At 38.1% G+C, this 27,475-nt stretch overlaps 1 protein-coding gene across 4 annotated transcripts in view; it reads right to left on the bottom strand.

Moving 5' to 3' along the window:
• LOC126193895 (exportin-7) overlaps positions 1-26,635 on the bottom strand; it is a 237,115-nt gene extending 210,480 nt beyond the window's left edge. For all 4 annotated transcript variants that reach the window (XM_049932723.1, XM_049932725.1, XM_049932724.1 and 1 more), the window contains exons 1-3: positions 26,566-26,635; positions 25,822-26,062; positions 6,392-6,558 (exon numbers count right to left, since the gene is read on the bottom strand). In XM_049932723.1, the coding sequence (XP_049788680.1) occupies positions 6,392-6,558; positions 25,822-26,062; positions 26,566-26,580 (423 nt within the window). In that variant the 5' untranslated portion in view covers positions 26,581-26,635. The remainder of the gene's footprint in view (positions 1-6,391; positions 6,559-25,821; positions 26,063-26,565) is intronic.
• Positions 26,636-27,475: the final 840 nt, after the last annotated feature.

Genomic DNA, 27,475 nt, shown 5'->3' with positions numbered 1-27,475 from the left:
AATGGCACTTCTCGTTTGTTACTGAAGAATGAGCTACCAATCACAAAAGCTGAGCAAATCTTATATTTTGCATTACTACAACTATTACATTGAAAATTGTCTCATTTACAGGACAGCTCTTAATTTTGCTGTATTTACTAATCTTATTTACTGCAATGGTCCCTAACTGTACTTCATTTAGTTCTAGGTGTTTTTTTTTTCCTTTTTCTTTTTTGAGAAAATCCTGGTACTATTGTCTTTGTTGTAACTGCCTCAGTTGTGAAATTACTGTTTATGTATTATTTCCATTAGACAGGATTTACTTCAACGATCAGTCTTTCTTCTGGCCTGTAAACTTTGAAATAAAAATAATCATACTGGTTTCAAAAACTGACACGCATTTAACACTTAAATAAGTTACTCCTGCACCATGACCTGCCTTTCTGTGTGTAAAATGATGCAAAGAGCAACAGCAAACTTGGATACTTGCACACACAATAGGTAACTGTATAAGCCACTGAATGAAAAGGTAAAAAATAAAAGAACTCATGAAATTTTTAACTACTGCAGTTTATTTCTCGTATGAATTACAAAATGCACATATAATAAATAAAAAAATACTCAATTACAAACTTTTTATACAAAAATTTGCTTTCTGCGATGACCATTTGATTACAAGCTTTGCACATGCAGTACTGTAGGCCCTGCTCTGGGGCTGCCGGAAAAATAAGAAATCACTTATTTTCATTATAGGCTTCTTAAATCTTCCTTGCATCACAAACATAATGCAGTAAAACACAATTCACCAGAACAATTACAAGGATTAAATATGAATATATCAAGGATTTATTTTAAGATAATCCATGAAAGTATAGATGTTACCGCAACAATGAAGCTATTGAAGTGAAAACTGTATTTACAGACACTTTCAGAAATACGACTCTCGCACATAATGTCCATGACCCAAAAACAAACAGTCAGTGTTTCTAATGAACCTACATTTCTTTCTTTTTCTGTAATGAAAAGTCACATTTGATGTACTGAATTTCTCTTTTATAATTACTAGGAAAATTTTTTGCAGTCAGCTAAATGTATTCGATAAAATGATGATATATTTTTTAACAATTTCATATGAGGTATGAGTGCTATACCATGGACTCCCTTTACATAATCTAGGCTTTCATTGTTCTTTCCGACTCTTGCATTTAGGTCTCCCATAATAATCAAGATGTCTCTCTTGCTGGTACTTTTAATGGTGTCACTTAAGGAGAGGTAAAACTCTTCTTCTTCTTTTTTTTTTGTTTAGTATCTGAGGTTTCTGTAGGAGCATAGCATTGGATGACTGTGGCATGTCAAACGTTTGCCTTAAAACGTGCTGTCAGCAGTCTTTCTGAAACCAGTTTCTATTCCATAAGGCTCTTTTTCACTCCGTTGGTTAATGAAAGTCCAACTCCACTTCTGTGCTCTGCATTCTCTCCAGCGGGTCCAGAGTATAAAGAGGTGTATCCATCTTGTGTTTGGATTTCTCCAAAATCTAGTGGAGAAATGAATTGAAATGGGGATATGTTTTCAAATTTCTGTGCCAGTCATGATTTGATGATTGGAGGCACATTATTCCCACACAAGAATCGCTATAAGGTTACACGGGTACCCCTGATCTTAGAACGGAAAACCAAATTGATCATATAGTGCTAAGCAAAAAATTTAGAAGGTCGCTGATGAATGTGAGAAATAAACGTGGGGCTGATGTTGGCAGTGATCACCACCTTATTGTTGCAAATTTTAGACTAAAATCATGGCTAAAAATGGAAAGTTCGAACAACAGAACAAAAAATATGATGTGGAAAAACTTAGAACAACAGCAAAACAAGAAGCTTTCTGTACTGAGCTAAGGAACTGCTATGACGCTCTCCAAGAAGCACAGGAAAATGATGAAAATAGTTTTGTTGATACATGGACTCAGATTAAGGACATCTATTGCAATAAACAAACAGGTCCTTGGCTTTAAAAACCATTTGAAGAAAGATTGGATGTCTGAGCGTACATGGAATTTTATTAGCTGTAGGAAGGAGATTAAGGCAAAATTAAATATGAGTAAAACAACACGGCAGAAAACTCGAATGCAAGCTGAGTATGCAGCTACTGACTCTCACATAAAGAGTACTGAGAGTAAAGATAAGAGAAAGTGGATGGATGAGCAAGCTCTGAGACAGCCACAGCAAGGGGTAATGCAAAAGAACTGTACCTCATCACTAGAATGTTGTCCAAAAAAGGTTTCAATAAGAACAGACCTGTGAAACGCAATGACGGTCAACTGTGGACGACAGAAGAAGACCAACTTAGAAGATGGAGAGAACATTTTTCTGAAGTCTTAAACAGAGAGCAACCTGAAGATAGGTAGAGGCAATGGAATTTTCCAGATGCCACTGACAGAATCAATGTAAACACACCAAATAAGACTGAAATTAAAATAGCTCTCAAAAAGATAAAGAACAGGAAGGCTCCAGGAATGGATAATACTGCACCTGAGGTGCTAAAAGCAGACACTGATACCACCGTAAATCTACTGCATCCATTGTTTGAGAAGATATGGTCAGAAGGGAAAATACCAAAGATATGGTCAGAAGTGAAAATACCAAAGGATTGGAAAGAAGGGCTGGTTATTAAGTTGTGAACGAAAGGGGATACTACCAACTGTAATAACTGGCTAGGCATCACCCTCCTATCTGTACCAAGTCAAGTACTCTGTAGATTGATGCTAAATTGTATCAAGGGCTCAGTCGAGGCACGACAGAGAAAAGAGCAAGCTGGGTTTAGAGAACACACAAGTTGGGTCAATCTCATCAACACACTGCGTATAATACTTGAGCAGACTGCAGAACACACTATCTTACATTTATTGATTTTGAAAAGGCATTTGGCTCTCTTAATAGGTGAGTTATGTGGCATACCTTGGAAGAATATGGAATACCATCAAAGATAATAAATATTATTAAAGCCATGTATGATGAATATGAATGTAGGGTGCTACACAATGGGAAACTTACTGAATCTATCCAAACAAATGCTGGGGTGAGGCAGGGATGTACTCTGTCACCTACCTTGTTCTTCTTGGTACTGGACAGCATAATGAAAAGAGTTGTTGATGGTAGGAGAAGAGGTATTCAGTGGGTAATGCAAGACATGCTTGAAGACCTTGACTTTGCTGACGATAACTGTCTGCTCTCGCAAAGACTGCGTGACATGGAAGAAAAGTTGGAAAGACTGAAAGAGGAAGCAGAAATTGCAGGACTTAAAATAAATGTTCAGAAAACTAAGGATGTGAGAATGTGATCTGAAAAACAAGCAAAGCTAACAGCGTATTGACAGGAACTGGAACAAGTAGACTCCTTTGTATATCTAGGAAGTACCGTCTGTAAAGATGGAGGGGCCAAGGAGGATGTCAAGAGTCGAAAAAGGAAGGCAAATGGAGCCTTTGTACAACTGTACTCTGCCTCGTGTAATAAGAACATCTCAAGACAAACCTAGCAGTGTTTGTTCAGTAGTAACGTAAAGTGAGTCGTCCTGTATAGTTGCGAAACATGGAAGGTAACAAACATGATTTTAAACCAGCTGCAAGTCTCCGTAAACCGGTGTATTCGGCAATTTATAAATGTGTGGTGGCCAGATGATATATCAAATGACAAATTGCGGGAGATGACAAACCAGCGAGCAATCCGCGAACAAATGAAGGAAATAAAATGGAGGGGGATTGCTCACACTATACGCAAACAACAAGGAGCTGTTGAAAAGGCAGCACTGGATTGGAACCCACAAGGAACACGTAGACGCGGCCACCCGAAAAAGACATGGAAAAGAACGGTAGAAGAAGAAGCTTTGAAAGCTGGTGAAACATGGACATAAATGACATGTTTGGTTGCCAACAGAACCAGATGGAAGGTCTTTACTGCTGTCCTATGATCCAACAGGAAATAAGTCAAGTAAGTCAGTCAAGTAAGAGTGCTATAAAGGAACTGATCCACTGAAAGGCATGGCCTTTATCACTGTGACAGAAGATGAGTCACTAAAAAGCGTTCTCTGCAAAATGAAATGTTACTAACCTACATGTGGTGGACAAAATAAAACAGACAGTCATTTAATACTGCTTAGTGCCACCTTTGGCATTGAAAACATCCTGGGTATTTTGAATGTACTTCTAAATGGTGTCAGTTAAAGTTTCTATCACTGCTCACACAGAAACAATCATAATTCCCTGAGAGATGATGTAACAGAGTAGAGCTCTGAACCGTCTTTGCCAATATACACTACAAAGGCTTTGATGACAAGTCCAGTAATAAGGGATGCCACAGAGACATGTTATTTCATCTTCATGCTCATTTCAAGTCAAGTCAGTCGGGGCATCATTTTCTCCCAGATATACAACACTGCCAGACTGTGCACCATGTTCACCTAAAATGGTTTCATGGATTTTCGTTTCATTTAAAGACATCCACACAGCACATTTTAGAACTGTAGTACAAGCACCTAAACCAATACAAACACTCTACATTATGTACAACAGCTTTAGTTGGAAACAAAAATTAAGCACTGATGTACTGTCAGCATAAAGATGACTAATATTGAGGCATAAACTCAGATTTTTGCCTAAGTTAATAATGGAAAGCCCCAAAAGTGGATGGCCACTTGCTTCTATCTGTTGGACATCCAGTAGCGTAATCAAAATTCTCCTTCTCTTGATACAGAAGCTTTAGGTACCTGTAGAAGATTTGAAACTGAAAGATGTTAATTATGCAAGTGTCAATAAGTATGTAAGGTTGTATGAGACTGCAGATCAAAAATACCCCAATGTTCACGGATATGCTGCTGTTCCAATAAACTTCTACAGATGTTATAGGGCAAGGAGAAATTAAAGAGATGATAATAGCACACTAGTCAAGCCAGAGAATAAACCTTAGGAACAACATGGCCACATTATTTTTATCAACCCCACTCTTCTAGCACTACAAAAATGACCAAGTCACCTGAAGTGAAGATTCCAGTGTAGTTTCCACACAGCTGTAATAAATTGATGTTGGAAATTTGAAATGGTGATTAGATTTCTTAAGAATACCAATACAGCCAACGTACAACTACTGTGTTCTTAGCACGTATATGGAAACTAATTACATCAATGGAATAGTAAACATTATCAGTGATACAACCTGGCCTGAAAGTATCATTTAATTCTTCACAAAGGGGTCAACACAAATCTTACAGTAATTTTACACAGAATGTGATAAATGCATTACGAGTACCAGTGATGTATAAAGTAATGTTACATCCTGCTAGGAATTTTTATGCATCATGCCTAAATCATACAAAGACAAATTTTTTTTATATCCATCTTGCACTTAAACCCTATTAGATGCCTTTTTGATAACAAAAGATAATGAAGACAGTGGTGGTATAATAAAGCCTGATCCCGACAAATCATGCCGATCCTTTCAATGACCATACCACGGTGGTATCAGTGATGAACAGATGATGTTGCCAAGCTGTTACTTGTGTGTTTTCCATTGTGTGTGTATTGAACCGAGGATCTAGAAACGATGGAGAGGCTTTGTCCCGCCAGAGCCCTCAGTGGTTCACAACCCCACAACAGGCCACAGCAGTCCACCTGCCCCACACCAAACCAAGGGTTATTGTGAGGTTCGGCTCCCAATGGACCCCCCCCCCCCCCCAAAGGAACGTGTCATACCGGACGAGCAGACGAGTGTAACCCCAAATATTTGCGTGGTAGGGCAATGATAGTGTACGTGGAGACAGTGTTTGCGCAGCAATTGTCGACATAGTGTAACTGAGGCAGAATAAGGGAAACCAGCCTGCTTTCACCGAGGCAGATCGAAAACAGCCTTAAAAACCATCCACCAGCACACCGGAACTTGGCACTAATCTGCCAGGCAAATTCGTGCCGGGGACCAGAACACCTTCCCACTCGGCAAGCAGTGTGTTAGACCGCACAGCTAGCCGGGCAAGCTGCATTTTCCATTACTCTTCCTTCCTTCACAGTTATTTCTCAATTCTTTTACTTTTTAAAGCAGTTTCTAGAGGGACCATTCTATCTCCACCTCCCTATTTTTATCTGCTACTTACAGTCTTTCCATTACTCTTCTGTGTTGGAAAGGATTGACATTACTAAGCCAGCTCTGTTTATAATGACCAAATCAACATGTCATAAAATTAAGTACTTAACATTACATACACAAAATACATCTACACCCACAAAAGTCTGTTAGGAACTTTACAATAATCTACTCTACATAGTTTAAGTTATCTAGTAATGTGTAAAAGACCAAAATAAAAGTTGATAATATACGGTACCTTATTATAATCCAAGTAAGCAGAATGTTTAAAATAAACAGCTAAGACATACCTGCAGAAACTGTGTGACATCAGTGACAACATTTCTAAACACAAATTCTTCTTTGTCATTATCAAACCAACCAAGTTTGCTTATACGTGCAAACAATGTAACTAGTGCTTGAATTACAAAGTTAGGTAGCTTCGGACGAGTAAACAAATAGTTTAAAACATAGTTACCTGCAAAGAGTACAAAAATCATTTAGTCAGTTTCTACACACAAATATATAAAAAAAAATTAAAATATACCTTACTAGCAAAACTCTTGCAGTAAATTTTACTTGTTTCCTATTAGGCCAAAAACGCAATTCAATATAGTGTTCTCCCAAACTGATAGTAACCAGTGTAGTGTAAAATTCTAGGGAATAGGTTGGTTGGTTGATTTGGAGGTGGGGGCCAAACAACCAGGTCATCGATCCCATCATATTACAGAAGGACGGTGAAGGAAGTCAGCCATGCCCTTTCAAAAGAACCATACTGGCATTTGCCAAAAGCAATTCAGGGAAATCACAGAAAACCTAAATCAGGATGGCTGGATGCGAGTTTGAACCATCAGCCTCCTGAATGCGAGTCCAGTATGTTAACCACTGTGCCACCTAAATCAGTAGGGGATAGGGGATACTGACTTTGTACAGCTACATGTAATACTCAAAAGCAATATGCACAAGACAGGAAAGCAAGGGAAAGAAAATAGCTTCATGAGACAATCCTGACATGATTAAAATTAATAAATCATGTTGAAATGCCATTTACATGTTCACCAACTTTTAAAAGTGTTAAATAATAAATTGGCACCGGTTTGTACTTTTTGTGCCTACCTAAGGTGTTTGACTGTGTGAACCACAGTATTCTCCTAGGTAAATTGAAGTTTTATGAGATTGATGCCATAGCCTACCAATGGGTAATGTCATCTCTAACAAAAAGAATTCAGAAAGTTGTACTTAGTACAAAAGATTTTTTACGTATACACAGAGGTAACAATGTAATATGCACAACTACACATCAAAGAACAACTAGTCAGTGATACTAGACAATGTTCTATTTGCAATTTTGATTGAATTGTATACATAACACAACTACAAGTTTGCACTTACCATACATTACAAAAAATGTCTAAAACAGTCAAGAAAATCTTTATTTCTGGCATCTGTTTGTTCACCGAGTGTGTACTGTGATTGTTCTTTGAAGGTACCATAAGCAAAAATTTGCTCAATTGTTTTACACATTCACTCTAAAATATACTGTGTGTGGACACTTTTAGTTCTGTAATATATACAGTGCACTCCAAAATCGCAGCACATGAAATGGAATATTGACTAGTACTGCTGATTAGTTGTTCTTTGATGTGCAGTTGCACATATTACATTGTCATCCCTGACTATATCTATAAATCTTGTAAGTAAATATATCTAAAAACAAAGATGTTGTGACTTACCAAACGAAAGTGCTGGCAGGTCGATACACACACAAACACAAACATACACACGAAATTCTAGCTTTCGCAACCAACAGTTGCTTCGTCAGGAAAGAGGGAAGGAGAGGGAAGGATGAAAGGATGTGGGTTTTAAGGGAGAGGGTAACGCTCCCGGGATTGGAATGACTCCTTACCCTCTCCCTTAAAACCCACATCCTTTCATCCTTCCCTCTTTCCTGACGAAGCAACCGTTGGTTGCGAAAGCTAGAATTTCGTGTGTATGTTTGTGTTTGTTTGTGTGTGTATTGACCTGCCAGCACTTTCGTTTGGTAAGTCACAACATCTTTGTTTTTAGATTTTTCCCACGTGGAATGTTTCCCTCTATTATATTCATATCATTAATCTTGTAAGTAAAGTATATGAATGTCAAGAAACTACAAAACTGGTTGTATCTACTGCTAATCTTACTGTAAATTACTCCCATTACATTGTACCATGTCATGCAGATGCCTGAAAATGGGTTAATGCCAAAACTGCAATTTCAAAATGAAATTCTAACAGCTGAAAGCAAGATGAAATTCTTCAAAAATTTACAGAAGCTCTGGGCCCATACTACAAGACAACAAAGTTGTTAAGTATCACTTCCTGGTTTCCTGTGAATGGTCTCACTCCCAATTTTAAAAAGATACAACATATCAGTTCTGCATATCTACAAGTACTATAATAATGACAATGTAACATGTGGGAAGGAAATAATAGGGTGGAAACTTTCAAAATTCTTAGGTGTCCATAATGCTGAGAATTTAAACTGGAAAAAGCAAATTTTTCATAAAACAACTTAGTTTTGCCACATTTGCTCTCAAAATGACTGCAAATCTTGGGAAGAGACACAGCATTAAGTTGCCACATTTTCATTCCATAATGTCATATGGAATAATGTTATGGAAAAACTTATCTTCAGAAAGAAAGTCATCATAGCTCAAAACCTTGCTGTGAGAATAATGTGAGATGCTCATCCACAATCATCCCGTAAGACAACTGATTAAGCAGTTGGGCATTCTGACTACTACCTCACACTGTATGTATTTCCTCATGAAGCTTCTTGTAAAAAATCCACTGCCATTCAGGAGGAACAATGACGTACATAACTACAATACTAGAAGGAAAAAAGTCATTCATTACTCCACATTAAGGTTGTCTTTTAACACAAAAAGGATTTCACAATGCTGCAACTAAAATTTCTGATCACTTACCCAGTGATATGAAATTTCTGACATACAGTAAAGTAAAATTTGAAAAAAACTCTTCCTATTCCGTAGAAGAAAGTATATTATTGTAAAATGTAAAAGATGTTTGATAGGAATTACTAACTCACATCTGTATATTTTAAAAAAGACTTGGTTAGTGCAAGTAGGACTGTCACTCTGTGGGTTCCATACAACAGAATCACACACTGAAGTGCCAAAGAAACTGGTATAGGCATGTGTATTCAATTAAGAAGATACGTAAAAGGCAAAATATGGCACTGCGGTCAGCAACAAGTGTCTGACGCAGTTGTTAGATTGGTTACTGCTCCTACAATGGCAGGTTATCAAGATGTGAGCGAGTTCAAATGTGGTGCTGTAGTCAGCGCACGAGCGGTGGGAAACAGTGTCTCCGAAGTAGTGATGAAGTGGGGATTTTCGCTTACGACCATTTCACAAGTATACCAGCTTTCGGAGCCAATGGCCCCTTCGTATACCCTTGATGACTCCGTGACACAAAGCTTCACACCTAGCCTTGGCCCACCATCACCGACACTGGACTGTTGTTGGGTGGAAACATGTTGCCTGGTGGGACAAGTCTCCTTTCAAATTGCATCAAGCAACGGAGACAACCTCATGAATCCATGGACCCTGCATGTCAGCAGGGGACTGTTCAAACTGGACCGACACTGGACTGTTGTTGGGTGGAAACATGTTGCCTGGTGGGACAAGTCTCCTTTCAAATTGCATCAAAGCAACGGAGACAACCTCATGAATCCATGGACCCTGCATGTCAGTAGGGGACTGTTCAAACTGGTGGAGGCTCTGTAATGGTGTCGGGCATGTTCAGCTGGAGAGTGACATGTACGTAAGCATCCTGTCTCATCACCTGCATCCATTCACGTCCACTGTGCATTCCGACAGCCTTGGGCAAATCCAGCAGGACAATGTGATAGCCTATACATCCAGAATTGCTGCAGAGTGGCTCCAGAAACACACTTCTGAGTCTAAACACTCCCGCTGGCCACCAAACTCCCCAGATACGAACATTACTGAGCGTATCTGGGATGTCTTTCAATATGCTGTTCAGAAGAGATCTCCACCCCGTCATTCTCTCTCTCTCTCTCTCTCTCTCACACACACACACACACACACACACACACACACACACACACACACTTTATCTATCACAGTGATCTTTTTGCCTGTTTTTGACACTGATACTGGCAAGTTATCAGTCTTACAAATTCCAAGATTTTCAAGAATATTTTAATTTTATGTTTGAAGTTGGATAACAAAAAACTACTTTTTTATGTGATACAATTACAAATTAACAGTTTTTGGATTTTTTCCTTTACATGTACTATTTAAACTTGCTTCTTGACCACTCCGTGATTTGAAGTCAACGGGAAGTACCCTATAGGTTTTGAAGTCTGAGTTTGAGAGTATGAAAATATCTGACATACATGGCTGTATCTGTTGACTGCACTGACTTCCAAGCTTACATTTATTACACTACTACAGGACTATACACTTTAGTATCTGACAAAATTTCAAGCTGAGAAGTCAATCCAACCTGAGGAAAAGCGTCTTTAACAGTCAGGCACACAGACAACATAGAGATCCTATAAGGGTTCAGTTTGCATCAATTGTGATGTAGGGTACACAACACCAAAGAAAGAAAGAAAGAAATATTATAAATGTTCAGCATGTAGCCACATTTACAAATTAATTTGCTATCAGAATGTAAAATGACTCGTTACGCATCATCACAATGTATCATTCAAAATGATCCATGGAACATGAAACATAATTATCGATAAGAACTGATGAAACAATCTTCTAGCAAGAAGCATCCACAGGAGTTTATTTCCTTCATCAAAAAAACTTTTTTAGTTTAATGTGAACATCTTCAAGACAATAGAGTAAATACTGATAATGGTAAACAAATGAGTCGACTATACATATTGTATTTTTCTCCTATATTCAGAGAAACAGCTGCTCCAAAGATCGTTAAATGTGATATGTGTTAATACGACCCATGACAATAAACTGGCTGAGATAGGAGCCACTAGAAATGATCAATCAATGACATCACTAACAAGACTGAGTTACACAACAAATTAGTTTGTCATCACAATTTTCACTAATAAAATTAAAAGACTGTGACTTCACTAGTCAAAGCACAATCGCAGTATCAATTCTTCAGTACCTCACTACAGTTACAGAGGTCTAGTGTACAACACAATGCCATTGTTGAATCCCCCCCCCCCCCCCCCCCCCCGCCAAGACCAAATGTGTCACTATTTTCATTATTGATCTTCCAGCTGAAAATAATGACCCTGCCAAGCCTTATCATAGAGGAGTGTATCCTGTTCCCAAATTACTATACTTTAAAATGTCCATAGCCACAATGCAAGAAACATTGGTAATATCCATGTCTCAGTCTAGAGCAGCGTTATACCACATAAGAAGTGTTTCACGGATAACAGTTCACTTATTCAACAGCCTACCTAGTGATTTAAAACAGCAACAACATAAGAAAATACCTTTAAACATAACTTTAAGCCATTTCTGAAGGAACAGAGCTTCTTTCCAGTGAAAATATCTACGTATTACTGAAATGGACCAATAAATAATGGTGGCAGAGGTGTACTAGTAAACAACATGAACCGTATCACCACCCACAGGAACTAAGTAACATATTTTAAACAAAATACACTACAGTGTGGACACTTTAATGTGGCAATGACCGTGCATGTAAACAACGAGAACTTAGATGGCCAAGGGAACAGCAGCGGTGCAGGGGAACAATTTTTGCCTCCCTCTCACAGACTGATTCAAGGTGATGGACACAACTGATCTCTTCTGGTGTATTGGGAGTGGTACTTGAATGCTGTGATGGAATAGGATTAGGCTCTTCACCCACTCCAATATAAGAAAATAAAAAACACACACAACAAAAAGGAAAGTAGAGTACACAAAGCATTTGGTAACGGCTAGAACGTAATTGCTTGCTGAGGTTGGCAGTGCCATAAGCAATGTAGTTCAGGTCCAACCTCTAGCAATGTCTCAAGTGCCCCCTCCCCACGTAAAACTACCACGTTAAAGTGTCCGCACTATAAAGACATCTATGACAAACATACAACCAAAAACATTGCTGATACCATCCACACAACATATGGCATCTAACTTCAAAGAACAGACTAACATCTCACAATGTTTGTTAGACCCTTCTCTGGTGCACCTGGTTACTCTCTCAGTTCTAGCTCCCACAATTTTTCTGCCTACACAGCATTCAATGTTCACTTGTTTATTTTTAGTTTTTTCCTCTGCTAATTTTAAAGGTGGAACTGTGTTGCGTTTTGAGAAAATCACGTTGAAAAATAACAACGTAATGTACACCCACAAAAATTCCCAAAATTGATAACAGTAGTTCTAATTTAATGTAGGACACATACCATTCATGGAAAATGCTATAGGCCCTGCACGTAGTCACCAAACAAAGACTAATAGCAGATCACTCAAAATTAGTCACCCATGATTGTTCCCACCACCCAAAACCTCCCCTCATATTAATCACAAGAAAGAAAATTAAGTAAAGACATATGCCATTCAACATCCCCCTACATCATTAGAGGTGGAGAACAAGCATGGATGAATCACGTATGGGACACAACATGGGATGCAGACTTCTGAAAAGAGCCACATACTGCTGGTTATTTAGTTGATTTATTTAGGGAAAGCACAATATACAAAAATCACAACTGTCAGAAGAGAATTTTGCCAGTATGCTTTACAGTAGAGGTTCACTGCTTTAAGCTCTGTTCCTCTCATTCACAGTGAATGAAAATGCCCTAATGATCAAAAAACCAATATTACTGAAATGTATTTTTCCCTCATCCTTCTTTTAACTGTAACAGTATCCACCCGATGAGCTCATCCAATCCATTCATCTGTCTTTACTGACACGCTTTTACAGACAAGATGCAAATCATCACATAACCCACAGGTCTATACTGGTTCTAAACACTGTATTGTTGCCATCCAATGTTAGGCTCACTAGGCAACATCTCAGATGGTACTAGAAAAAATAGCCAACTTTACGGTATGGGAACTCCCAATACACCCCTTAAATAAAGCAGTACTTAACCATTGTTGGTACCAAATAAACAAGAAAGTTTCTTTCTTCCTTTTTACCCCTGGCAAGGTTACATGGAAGCTCAGGAATTACCTCCCTATTGCCAACAAAATCATTACAGAGTACAAGTTCAGAGTTGAGATGTAATCTGGGGTGATCTTTAAAAAAGAAGCACCCTGGTATGTGCCTGAAGAGATTTACTGACAGCAAAGATGATTTGAATTTGGGTGACTAGATGGGGATTTGAACCCCAAACACCTCAATTGAGAGTCCAGTATCTTACTGCTTCACCATCTCGCTTGGTGACAGGAGTAAGCTGTCGGTACGTGGACTGTGCTTTTCGAACATCAAAGTTGAGCACACGGAGTTCAATGTGCTGCTGAATGCTCAGAAACAATGTGACTTGTGCATATGGTACATGTGCCTCAATGTGGCATATGCGACCATTCCACACTCTAGTGGCAGTTGTCTGCTGCAGCTGGCTTGCAAATTACACTATTTACGAAACTGTCATATATAAAATTTCTATGGTAGCCCTGTTACACACACATTCCCCTCTCTTGTCCATATGCTAGCCATGTTGTTGTCATTTGTATACATAAATAAAAACAACAATATCCATCAACAAGTTGTAAGGCAGAAAGGAAAATACACTACCACACCCAATCAATAAGGACATTGACTTACAGAAGTCTCGTCACAAATAGTGCAAAACAGATTTACAACTGTTCTCCACATAAGATAAAAATTAATTCATCACTCTCACTTTTTAGTAACTCTCTAAGGTCATTCTTAGTTGATCAGTATTCCTATTCACTAGCAGAGTCTTTACAACATGTGAAACACAAGACTTCAAACACAAAAGTGCAAACTGTCTTATAGACAAAACCCACTGAACACACTCCTCACAAAGAGCATACTTATATAGTATGCATTCAGGCCTCCCTCAAACGTTCACTGTCACAGATGTTTCCTCTCATGATTTCCTAATACTACTACCAGAGGCTCCCCCATGAGAGTTGGGCTAGAACACTACTGTGCAAACAGAATTTGTGGACTGTGGATTGTTGTGCCACTAGATATATATTAATTTCCAGACTCAGCATTTCTGAAGGGATTTTACAGATATCATTTCAAGCCATAGCACCTTCTGTGATTTCATCCCCCATTACATAAATTTAATTTCAGTGAATGTAAATCACTTGATTGTATGCCTCATATCCAGAAAGCCAGGATTCTCCAGTCTGTTCATCATGTAGGGGCTATTGTTAGCATGTTTTTTTAATGGTAATCGTTATTTAGTTCATAAAACCAGCACATTCTAAACAGTTCATGAGTATGTCTTCTTGTAGAAATACAAACAAATCAACACTGTATTAGGTCAAACTCACTGGCATTTGAACACTTTTTTTGTGATTAAAAAAAAGTCTTCAAATGTAAAATTTAATAAAAACCATTACTCCAGTGGTAGACACACTAACAGGTGAGGAAGATTAAAATACATGGAAGCTTTGAATGAAACTAATTCTAATATATGAAACATTATGGGACTGCCATGTGTTCAAGTGCTGCTACAAATGCAGAGGAGAACACAGACGTGTGGACACTTATTCTTTTGCATGTGGATAAATCTCTGTATGCACATGTTAAACAACAACAAAGGCAAACGAAGCCTTAGATACCCTGGAAAACTAGCTTGCTGGAAAAACAAAACTAGAGCTCTGGGATATAGGGCAATACATTACACAAATTTGAGGGAAATGTTCAGAACTACATAGCTGTATTGGAAAGTAGCTAAATGGAAATGTGGAATACCACCTCAAGTTCGACGAAGATGGCAATGATCGTTCTTTATTCACAAAACATTGTAACAAATCACTACAGGGTTTCTACAAAGAAACAAGTAAAAGATGAAAATAAAATGTCTCAATTTCTAGCAGTATGGTCACTTCTAGTCCACCTGTCCCCAGAAGCAAGAAGCTTCAAATACTGATTCCGATGGAGCAGATAAGTCATTGTTTTGTGCACCCGGTGTTTTGGATTTTAACCATGACACATATTTTCAAGAAAGGGATGTCTTCCAAGATTTTGCACCAGAAAATTGCTCACAAAATAATGGTAAAGTGTGCTGATAACGCTGAATTAGTAAACGAAGGGAAAGGAAATGTTATTGCCAAATCCTCAGCTATATCTTTCACCCAAAGAGTTATTCTTGTCCCAGACTTAGACACTAAGCTGTTGTCAGATTCTGTATTGGTTAAGAAAGGCATAAATTATGTTTATGGCAAAGATAGATGTACGATGTTCAAAAGGGATGATTTATTTTATTCTGGAGTGGAGTTAAATGACATTTACAAACTGAAAACTATTGAACTCGTGTCAGATGAGCAAGCTCTACCTATTGGAAAAATTATTAACAAGGAAGGCTTGTGACACTGCAGCCTTGTCATGTTTGAGTTGACACTGGACTTTACAGAGTGGAGGCATAAAGTTGGAATGTTATGATTCTGAACATGCTGACAAGAGTAAATCGTGTGCTTGATAAAAAGTGTCAATTTCCATTTCCTAAGGCTGGAGGACAATGTGCAACTGACCTGCTTGGCTTGGTGCTTGTGGATTTACGTGAGGCGATGGAGCAAATGTCAAATGGCATGGCTAAGTACATGACTGCACTTTCGGATGATTATTACAGGACATTGATATTTTCTGAAGAGTAAAACCCAATCATATGATTTAGCTGTGAGTTTAAAAATTATGCACAAATAGGGTTAGTGGAAAAATCAAAGCTGATAGATCAGACACTGGCTGCAGATTTGTGGACATCATGTTTCATTCATTTTTCAGAAAGAACGGGTTTGAGTGTGCGATAAATGTTCCTATAGTCCAGTAGAATGATATTGTGTAAAGAACTAACGGATTACATTGTGGGATGGCATGGTGCCTGTTATTTGAATCTGGTCTACCTATGCAATATTGAGCGGAGGGATGAAATACAGGTGTCATAAACAATGTGTTTACATAAACGATCTTGTTCCTCAAAAATGGTTCAAATGGCTCTAAGCACTATGAAACTTAACATCTGAGGTCATCAGTCCCCTAGACTTAGAACTACTTAAACCTAACTAACCTAAGGACATGACACACATCTATGACCGAGGCAGAATTCGAACCTGCGACCGTAGCAGCAGCGCGTTTCCAGAACCACTCTGCCACAGCGGCTGGCTCTTGTTCCTCATAGAGGGCTTAATAGTGATGCACAAAATAAGTTATGGAAAGAAGAAGTACCTTGGTTGTTGAGCCCTTCTCCATACACCAGATAAAAATAGAATAAAGTGGAATGTCAAGGCTAAGGAACTTGTTTTTGTAGATTAAGACGAAATGACTAACAGCTAAGACCTAATCGTACTACAGAACTTCAAGAAAATTGTGAAAGGCAGAAGTGTGGTTTTTCTGGAGAATGAGTACAGGACAGGCAATACAAGGACACCAATTGTATATGAAAATTACTGCATGTTCTGGCCAAGTGAACAGTATGCTGAACAAGACAAGGCAGAAGAAATAGCGGAAGTCAGCACTGCTGGGATTGACAGTGCTGAACTGATCAAGACCCAGACTACATCCTGGACTCCCAGTCAGTAGTACATGCAGTGGAGACACAAATACTGCTAATAGATCCTACGGCTCTAGAGTATAATCAGTCAACTGGGGTAGCCCATGTATTCAAACTCACAGAGTACCTGGATTCGATAAATCATTTTTACATTGCAGGAGGAGATCCTGTGAATCTGGAGGATGCCATGCCGAGGAGTGGCACATAAAACTGCATAAAGGCCATGGAAGAGGGAATAAAAGAGTTTCTGTTTCTACAAAAATGGTGTTTGGGAACGTGTAGACTCACCAAAGAATAAAAATTAAAAAGAAATGCACATGACACAGCACACTATCCTGCTAGATTTGTTCCTAAGGGATTCACGTAAAAAATTGATACGGATTATATTAGAACTTTTTTGCCAGTTGTAAGACGTAGTACTGCCAGAGCTCTCATTAATTTAGCCGCAAATTTTGATTTTAAGAGTCATAATCTGAATATTAAAATTGCTTTTCTATATAGGGCTTGAGAAAACCACTGTCATGAAACAACCACATGATTTTGTATCAATACGCAATGAAGGCAAAGTCTTGTAACTATCCAAGGCCATATATGGTCAAAAAACACAATACAGTGGAATGAAAAGGCAAAAACTGTACTTTTAGATTTGGTTACTTTACAAATGACTGATTCCATAGTCACGGGTGTGACACTTGAACTCTACAAATGAACTGTATAATAATTTTAAGATGTCCCATATTAAAGATTCCTATTTCAATATACATGGTGTTACAAAAAGGTACGGCCAAACTTTCAGGAAACATTCCTCACACACAAATAAAGAAAAGATGTTAGGTGGACATGTGTCCGGAAATGCTTAATTTCCATGATAGAGCTTATTTTAGTTTCGTCAGTATGTACTGTACTTCCTCGATTCACCGCCAGTTAGCCCAATTGAAGGAAGGTAATGTTGACCTCGGTGCTTGTGTTGACATTCGACTCATTGCTCTACAGTACTAGCATCAAGCACATCAGTACATAGCATCAACAGGTTAGTGTTAATCACAAACGTGGTTTTGCAGTCAGTGCAATGTTTACAAATGCGGAGTTGGCAGATGTCCAATTGCTGTACGGATTAGCATGGGGCAGTAGCCGTGGTGCGGTACGTTTGTATCGAGACAGATTTCCAGAACGAAGGTGTCCCGACAGGAAGATGTTTGAAGCAATTAATCGGCGTCTTAGGGAGCACGGAACATTCCAGCCTATGACTCGTGACTGGGGAAGACCTAGAACGACGAGGACACCTACAATGGACGAGGCAATTCTTTGTGCAGTTGACGATAACCCTAGTGTCAGCGTCAGAGAAGTTGCTGCTGTACAAGGTAACATTGACCACGTCACTGTATGGAGAGTGCTATGGGAGAACCAGTTGTTTCCGTATCATGTACAACGTGTGCAGGCACTATCAGCAGCTGATTGGCCTCCACGGGTACACTTCTGCGAATGGTTCATCCAACAATGTGTCAATCCTCATTTCAGTGCAAATGTTCTCTTTACGGATGAGTCTTCATTCCAACATGATGAAATTGTAAATTTTCACAATCAACATGTGTGGGCTGACGAGAATCCGCACGCAATTGTGCAATCACGTCATCAACACAGATTTTCTGTGAATGTTTGGGCAGGCATTGTTGGTGATGTCTTGATTGGGCCCCATGTTCTTCCACCTACGCTCAATGGAGCACGTTATGATTTCATACGGAATACTCTACCTGTGCTGCTAGAACATGTGCCTTTACAAGTACGACACAACATGTGGTTCATGCACGATGGAGCTCCTGCACATTTCAGTTGAACTGTTCGTACGCTTCTCAACAACAGATTCGGTGATTGATGGATTGGTAGAGGCGGCCTCCACTCTCTCCTGACCTCAACCCTCTTGACTTTCATTTATGGGGGCATTTGAAAGCTCTTGTCTACACAACCCCGGTACCAAATGTAGAGACTCTTCGTGCTCGTATTGTGGACGGCTGTGACACAATACGCCATTCTCCAGGGCTGCATCAGCGCATCAGGGATTCCATGCGACGGTGGGTGGATGCATGCATCCTCGCTAATGGAGAACATTTTGAACATTTCCTGTAACAAAGTGTTTGAAGTCACGCTGGAACGTTCTGTTGCTGTGTGTTTCCATTCCATGATTAATGCGATTTGAAGAGAAGTAATAAAATGAGCTCTAACATGGAAAGTAAGCGTTTCCGGACACATGTCCACATAACATATTTTCTTTCTTTGTGTGTGAGGAATGTTTCCTGAAAGTTTGGCCGTACCTTTTTGTAACACCCTGTATATCACTTAAAAGGAAATTGATTACATTACTAAGTCTGAATATAATTTTCTTTTTGTAACTGATGGAAACCTATATTATTAGCCAAAAATCATACGACGTGGGTTTGACAAAATGCAGAAGTGCAATGTAGCACATTGACAATTACTGGGATGTAAACAAATTAATAACTGTATAATACTGGAATCTTATTGCATTAGCTATGAAAATATCAGAAAGAAACTTACATTATTTTCAAAGTAATAACATAATTTCTGTTGTCACAGGTGTGACATAATTATGCACTGGGTGTGACATGTACGAATTTCTCTCAATATTTCCGAGAATTAAAGGGTGATAATGGATTCATTACTTTTTTGTAGTACAAAAATATCACACTGCTTAATGAAAGTGGTGTTTGTGTCAAATTAATAAAAAAAACACAATTAATTAATAGAGACTAACAGACAGCTCATCTTCAACTGAAACTCTCTCTTACCTCAACATAATACACAATATGGAGAATGAAGCATTGTCCTGTTCAAACAAATAAAGTAATGAATATTCAACTAGCTAACTAAAGAAATATACACAGAAATAGTTTCACGAAAGTAATAAAAAAACTCTATTTCCTTTCATTTGAATCGCAGGGGGATTCAAAATTTTAACAACATTCTTTTGTAAAGAAACAATTGAAATGTCATTTTCATTAGCAGAAAAGAGTTTGTTTTCTTTCTCATGAGGTTTTAAAAACATAACATTGATTTAATCAGCCACACACACTGATTGGCAAACAGCAACAAAATTTTCACTCTCACTCTGTAGCTTGATGATCAAAAAGGTTCCAGCTTTAATTTCCTTAGTTGGATTTATGGTTGCCTGTACTTCATTTTCTGATGTTGCTTGGTTATATTGAAAATTAGACTCTTCAGAATCTGAATAAACATCAGAAAATTTCAGCTGTTTCTTGGATTTAGGGATCTCCCGAAAGATTTCATATCTTGTCATTTCACTGCCAGATGTTTCCGCAGTTAAAAATATGGCGTCTGTCATAGTTTCTAAAATAAAGGTTAGAATGCACTTTAGGAATAGGAATGACATCTTCCCAAAGCCTTGACTGCCATTCCTTTGTCTTGTCTACAGCACTGCTTGATACGAAGAGAACATGAGCTTCATGAAAATTCCTTTGCATTATTCACCACCACTATCCAACTTCTGATTCCTCTCCAAACAGCTCTCTTCACTGTTCCCCCTATCCCATCACCAGCCGCTTTTCTGTGTGAAGCGGCATAGAATTTCCACTCAATTTCAACTCCCAAACAGGATTTGGTGCAGCAGAGGTAGGAAAATGTAAATTTATTTTTAAACTATGCAGTGCAGTTGTCCGAAAACATATGAACTTTTGTAAATTTTGATTCTGCTGTTTTAGATGTGACGTAATTTTTTCAGGAAAGCGCCAAACTGCAAATTTATCATGTGAAAGATAATCACTTGCAATTGCATAAGAAGAAACAGTCTTTAGATATCCCATACACAGCATGTAAATAATGTTACTTGTTTATGGCTCCAATGTGCAGCCTGAATTTCATCTTGTGACATTAAAGAAAAGTTCTCAGCAAAATCTCCGCCACACACCTTTGGGTGGCTTGCGGAGTATAAATGTAGATGTAGAATCGCAACATCGTTCTTTGTAAGCTCTTTCTTACAAGATTCAAAATATTTGGCCTGTTTTCCTCTTATCCAGAAATGCTTTTTAAATGTTGACACCTGTCCTCTAACTCTTCAGCTGCTGCTTTCAGTGTTGATGTATTTTCCACCAACTTTGGCACTCCATCATAATCCTTCCACTGCTTCCTGGACAGAATTTTATCTTTATTTTCATCAGTCAACCACAATGACAGGTCATGTTTGCACTTTCTGCATTTTGTATCACACAATCCTCATTTTCTACATCGCGAGTAACTTTCTGAAACAACTCTTCAGTAGAAACAGAAAAATCTGGAACCACGTGTGAAATGCTTTCACTTAGAAATTTAAAATTTGCATACACACACACACACATTATGAGGTATTTCTGAAACTGGTAGTACATGACTTGGCCTTAGTCCATAAAATTTTGGCTTTCCTAATGGCGTATCAGGGTTTGAATTCTTAAATTCCTCATAGGCCTTACCAACAGTCATAATCATATACCGCTTCTGAACATGTTCTCGTTTTCCACTTCTGTGGTCTTTAACAGATTTTACATACTGAATACCAGGAGTAGCTCGACTAACATCATCTTGACAAAAATTATCAACTACTTTATTCCTTGTTTCAGTTGGCAAACTTCTTGAACCTTTTGGGGATATTTTAACATTTCTTTTAGTGTCAGCAAGATCCAGTTCCTTAACAAGTTTCCTGACAACAGCAGTCCATTTCCCCAGACTATTTGGAAGTGATGTTTTTTTCCTTGTGTACAGCTTTGGCTAATGCCTGGGAACATTTGTAAGATCCTAATTCACTGGTACGGTTTGTTTCTGCCATATTTTTATGTTTCCTTTCCCTACACAATCTGTCTAGTTTTATCATTCTCTCTCTTTTTTAGTAGATTGCATTGGTTCATCAGTAGCTGCTTTCTGTTCTTCATTCTTCTCATTCTGTCCCTTTCTCTCTCCTTTTTTGGAAATACGGAAGCGTCCGATCCCGCCCGTCTGCTTTGACCCATGACGTCACAAATATGGCGGAAACAAAAACAAACACACACACTTTCCACAAGAAGCCTAATGACACTAACGGGACAAGCACTGGAAATGGGGTGTTTTGGGTGGGGGGCAAACTAAGTATAAACAAATTTAGACGCTTTGCGTAGCTACAACGTGTAAGTGAAGACAGCCATGCATGAATACCCACCCACCTCCCCAGGGGTCGTAACCCCTGCAACCCATAGAAGATAAAGATGCTTCAGTAGCTGATTAGTGTTTTTTGTCTTTTTAAAAAAAAAATCTCACAGGATAGAACGAACAGATCAGAAAGATAAATATAATAAACTAAAACAGAAATTGGAGGAAACAGATAGTTAAAATAAGTAATAAGTGTTTTTAAATTTTAAAAAAAATCTCACGAGATAGAACGAACAGATCGGAAAAGTAAATAAAATACGATAAAACAGAACTGGAGACAGCCACACTCAAACCAAACTCCACGCTGTCATGACATCACACACGACAACACCCTTACGTCACGGGTCAAAGCCGACGCGTGGGATCGGACGCTTCTGTCGACCCCCTTTTTTAAGTGTTCTTCATGTTTAGTGGATCTTCCTTCATTTTATCCTGCAGCTTTGTCATTCTTTCTGTTGAAGAAATCATTATCTGGGAGTGCAAGATACATTATTTGAATTTATTTTTAACGTCAGTAGACCTCTATTTATTTGAAATCTCAGCAGTATAAAATTTCACATGAACAGAAACAGCTTCTTTTAAATTTTATATACTGGTATTTAATTACACCGGAAAATCTTTAAAAATGTGTGCATATTGTCACACCCATGACAACATTCCTGTACAAAATAGTTATTTCCAAAACTTAATAGATTTAGGAGTTAATACATTTTCTTAACCTCACATTTCCATAATATTAAAAATTTTGAAGTATTTGTTCAAACAAGAAGCAAACTTTATCTTCTTTTTTGACACAGGGGTGACAGTAGTCCCTGTCACTTTCAAAAAGAGAAAAAAATTCAACGGAAGTCTTACCAGAAAAAAAATATTCAGTGCAGGATATAAAGGAAACCGGTTGTTAAACAGTAAGGCACTGTTTGTTGCATCATATGTTTCACAGACAGCATATCAGTTCAGCCAATATAATGAAGCTTTTTGGTGTTTATGGAGTATAGTCAACTATAACTATGGAATGACAAGTCAATTCATAACTAAATATCTTGAATACAATAAAAATGAGATTCAAATCATTAAATTTGATATTTTGTTGTGTATTATCATGCATAAATCTTTACTGTACTGATTTTCAAAAAATGACCATTTGGTTCATTTCATGCGGAATGAGCCAAATACTGAAGAAGATCACATTTTCATTAGTGGTCAGGTAGAAATGTTATATATATATATATATATGATTTTTTTTGTCTCTTGTAAAAACAGTGTGATGAAAGATAAGTTGTATCAGGGATTATCTGAGCATTCTGAAATCAAAGATGTAGGAGGAGGAAAGCCTTAAGGCACATGTACAACTAGAAACTGGGAGAATGGTGATTTAAAACTTGACTCTAAGGGTTATATTCAAATGTGCTGAAATGTATTAATACATCAAGTTTTGGGGTATGCAGGCTGACAAATTTATATACCAGGAACTTGTTGATTATTTGTTGTATACAGTACTAATACAAGACCCGACATCTTGCGCAACTATTATTTTAAGCCAATATAGCTATATGTTTGCTAGTGTGCATCAGACGGTAGCAAAGAGTGTTTTGTTATGCCAAGAGTACTATGTATGAACTATGGCATTGTGTTTACCAAAGAGGATTTTAGTGATCTACATGTAACTGATTTCATTGACTCAAATTTTGCAGATGATTTGACTACTAGGTTCAGACAATTTGAGAGTGCTTTCCTGGTGGGGAAAAATATAATTTCCTGGGAGAGCAAAAAACTGAAAGATTTTCCCACCTCTACAGCTGAAGCTGAATATGCAGCTTTAAATTTTACAGCCAAACAGGCAGTGCATTTGAGACGGCTGACTGGAGAATTGCTAATTAATAAGCAACAAAATCCTGTAATACTTTCTCAAGACAACCAGAGTTCTAGTAAACTTCCATAAATTCCCGAGTTTCATTCTAGATTGAAATATGTCTCTGTGCTAAATGACACTACTGAACAATGTGTGAAAGAAGTGAGATTATTGATAAATACTTGCAGTTAAAGGAAATGCCTGCTGATGTATTAACTACACCTCTAGCTAGACAACAGTACGCATCTCTCATCCATACATAGAAATTGTCACCAGATTTAAGTGGTAGTGCTGTTACATTTGTAATTTGGCACCCTATTTTTTCTCTCTGCCATGGTCGTGTATGACATGTTGACTATTTTTAGCTTGTTGTTCTTTCGTCCGCTGCATTTGTGGTGTAACACTGATTTACGACTCATGTATTATGAACAATATAGCTTTACCACTGAAAACACCAGCACATTCTAACAGCTATTCTTCCACATATTCCATGGGTGAACCTATTGCAGAATATTTAATTGTCCAATTATAACCAGAAATAAAATATCATGAGATTGCTATCAAATTAAACTTTTGATGCATTCCCCCAGACGACAGAAGTCATCATAGTGTAGGATTTCGGAGTAGTGGCAGTATCTACATGTTTTGCAGAGCAGTGTTGGCAGAACTCACCATGAGGTATTACATGTACACAAAGGGTGCACACAGTGGTTGTAAGTACTCAATAAGAGAGTAGCAGAAAATAGTATGTTTTTTTTTTTTTTTTTTTTTTTTAACAATGGGCAGCGTTGGGTTGGGTTGTTTTGGGGGAGGAGACCAGACAGCGAGGTCATCAGTCTCATCGGATTAAGGAAGGAAGTCGGCCGTGCCCTTTGAAAGGAACAGGCCGTGCCCTTTGAAAGGAACCATCCCGGCATTTGCCTGGAGCGATTTAGGGAAATCACGGAAAACCTAAATCAGGATGGCCGGACGCGGGATTGAACCGTCGTCGTCCTGAATGCAAGTCCAGTGTGCTAACCACTGCATCACCTCGCTCAGTCAAACAACGGGCAGGGATCATTGTGCTACATCTTGAGTACATAACCATAGAATTCGTAAGGTATTTTGAAGAACAGGGGCTATCATTCCACATGTTCAGAAGATTGCAATCATCACAAAATAAGTTTTATGGTACATACTATACTGCAAATACCATCAGTTTAATTTTTCAATAACTGTAGACAAGTTATTTCTGCATCATAATATTCATTATCTTCAACTACTCGCAACCAAATTACTACTTTTCAAACTAGCTTAAAACTCAGGTTAAACCACAGACCACTGTGGGACTAAAAAATTCATTAAAAAGTATGAGTAGCTGTGACAGCAACATTTATGTACAGCCGCCTATGACAAAACATAGCTATCAATAATCTAAAAAGGATATAAAACATATCCAACGAACATTCAAAACACAGACAATTTTTTTTGTTTAGCCTGGTTACATTATTTCATTAGGTATGCAAAATACATGCATTACAAAACAATCAATTATGAAGGAAAAGTGCTCTTATTGTTCTACACTTCAGCATGTACTGTAGAGCAGCAGCTCTACTCAACAGATAAACAGTGTGTGGCCATATTTACAAAATACGGTCTGCTCAATGGCCAAATGGTATTCATAAGTTCATCTGACCCAAAATGTATGGAACACACGAAATAAATGCACATCCCTCAAGAAGGAAACGAAAACATTACAAATAAAAGCATGTGAGAGAACAAAGAGAATTTGTACTTCAAGCACTCTAAACTGAGTAAAATATTTTTTTCGTTTTAACCATTATTTCCTTACCTACAACTGGTAACTTTGAAGAATGTGGGGCCTAAATAGTGATTGACTACAAAAACGGTTCCCTTGCTTTCATTATTACCTTTATGATGGTACATCGTCAATAATTCTGCATAATTAAATAAAGTGCATACTCATACATAACTGCAGACAAGGTGAATGTAACTTACGTATGTCAACTCTCTGCTGTAAACTCAGACCTTGTGCACTCCTTGAAACAAGTTTAGTGAGAGTTGTAGCAGCCAATAATTGGGCATAACAAGAGTCTCCCCTTTCGAGCAGAAGCTGACACTTTGCCAAAGTGTCTGGTGCATTTTGAAAACCAACTAATGCCTTCTCAGCTTCAGCGCGATGATTTGAATCCTGGGATTCGTAGAGTTGTTTACAAAGTAACTCCAATTGCCGCACCTCCTAAAAAGTCAACAAAAGACATCAACAAGATAATACAATAACTCATCAACAATTTAAGTTTATTCTGTAATGAATAGCTGTAACTCTACTACTCTTTATGATGTACTCAAACGTTACACTATTCCCGTCATCATTTGCGAATGTTTTTGTCCTTCTACACTGATTAATAGTACGTTTTATCTCACAAGTGCGTTGTATACTTTTCACAAGTCAGTTTTTCCCTTACTACACACCTTGTATTGGCGTATTTTCAAGCTGACAATGAGCTTTACGCACGAACTCCTATTTGTTTATATTTGATTTTGACTGGCGTTTCTTTCCGGCGCGCAACTAACGATAAACTCACTGTTCACTTTCATTTCAGCTAAAACATAACATAAAGCAATATAATTCAATATGTAACAGAAATCTATGGTCTTTTCCAGTTACTCGGGGCGTATTTATTAACTTTCATGTCATGCCCTAAGTAAATAATTAACATAAATCTTAGTTTCTTCACTCACCTGTTCATCGGCCATTTTCAGAAACCAGCATTTGATGCGTTAGTGCTGCCATCCGAAAACACTACCACGAGATCAGAAACAAACAGAAAACAAATGAATATCGAAGTGCAACACCCCCTGAAAATCTCGAGGATACAGAATCGATTGTTACAAGACTTTCGGTGGTAGCAGTGTTTATAAATAATTCCGTTCGTATTTTAACTTCAACACTGAGTAAAACCCATACTACTGCTAACTGGTAGTTGTCTGTGGGCAAAAGAATAAATTGAACAAGGATATAACAGCCCCAGTAACTTAACAGAAAATTAAGCAAGTACCATGGTTTCGTTGCTAAGGCTGGGTGTGTTAAAAATGTTTGAAATGAATATTTCGGTGATAAATCGTGCAGTTTGTGATTCAGAAATAACCGTTCTCAACCAAGCCCATGATTGTCCGCTATTTTTAAATTAAGTACAAAATTACACAAAATATAAACAATTAATTAAACTAAAATTTAAAAGCATCACAAAGCTCTTCCATGCATGTCTCACCACGAGCTATTTCACGTGGGTTGGCAATTTCTACGAACAGCTGGAAGGCGTTGCCATGGGTAGTCCTCTTAGTCCAGTGGTGACCAACTTCTTCATGGAACATTTCGAAGTACAGGCATTGGACTCGGTGACTTGTAAACCTAAGGTGTGGTACAGGTACGTCGATGATACTTTCATTGTGTGGAGCCATGGTGAAGAACAGCTCGGTGACTTCCTAAGACACTTGAACAGCCTCCACACCAACATAAAATTTACAATGGAAGTAGAAAAGGATAAAAAACTACCATTTCTAGACGTGTTGGTCACAAGGGACGGCGAAAACCTGGGACATAGCGTGTACCGAAAACCGACACACACGGACCGATACCTACCCAAACTAT

The sequence above is a fragment of the Schistocerca nitens genome, chromosome 1 (assembly GCF_023898315.1).
Source record: "Schistocerca nitens isolate TAMUIC-IGC-003100 chromosome 1, iqSchNite1.1, whole genome shotgun sequence".
NCBI lineage: Eukaryota > Metazoa > Arthropoda > Insecta > Orthoptera > Acrididae > Schistocerca > Schistocerca nitens.
The sequence above is the reverse complement of the archived record's forward strand: the minus strand, read 5'-3'. Positions and strand labels throughout refer to the sequence as shown.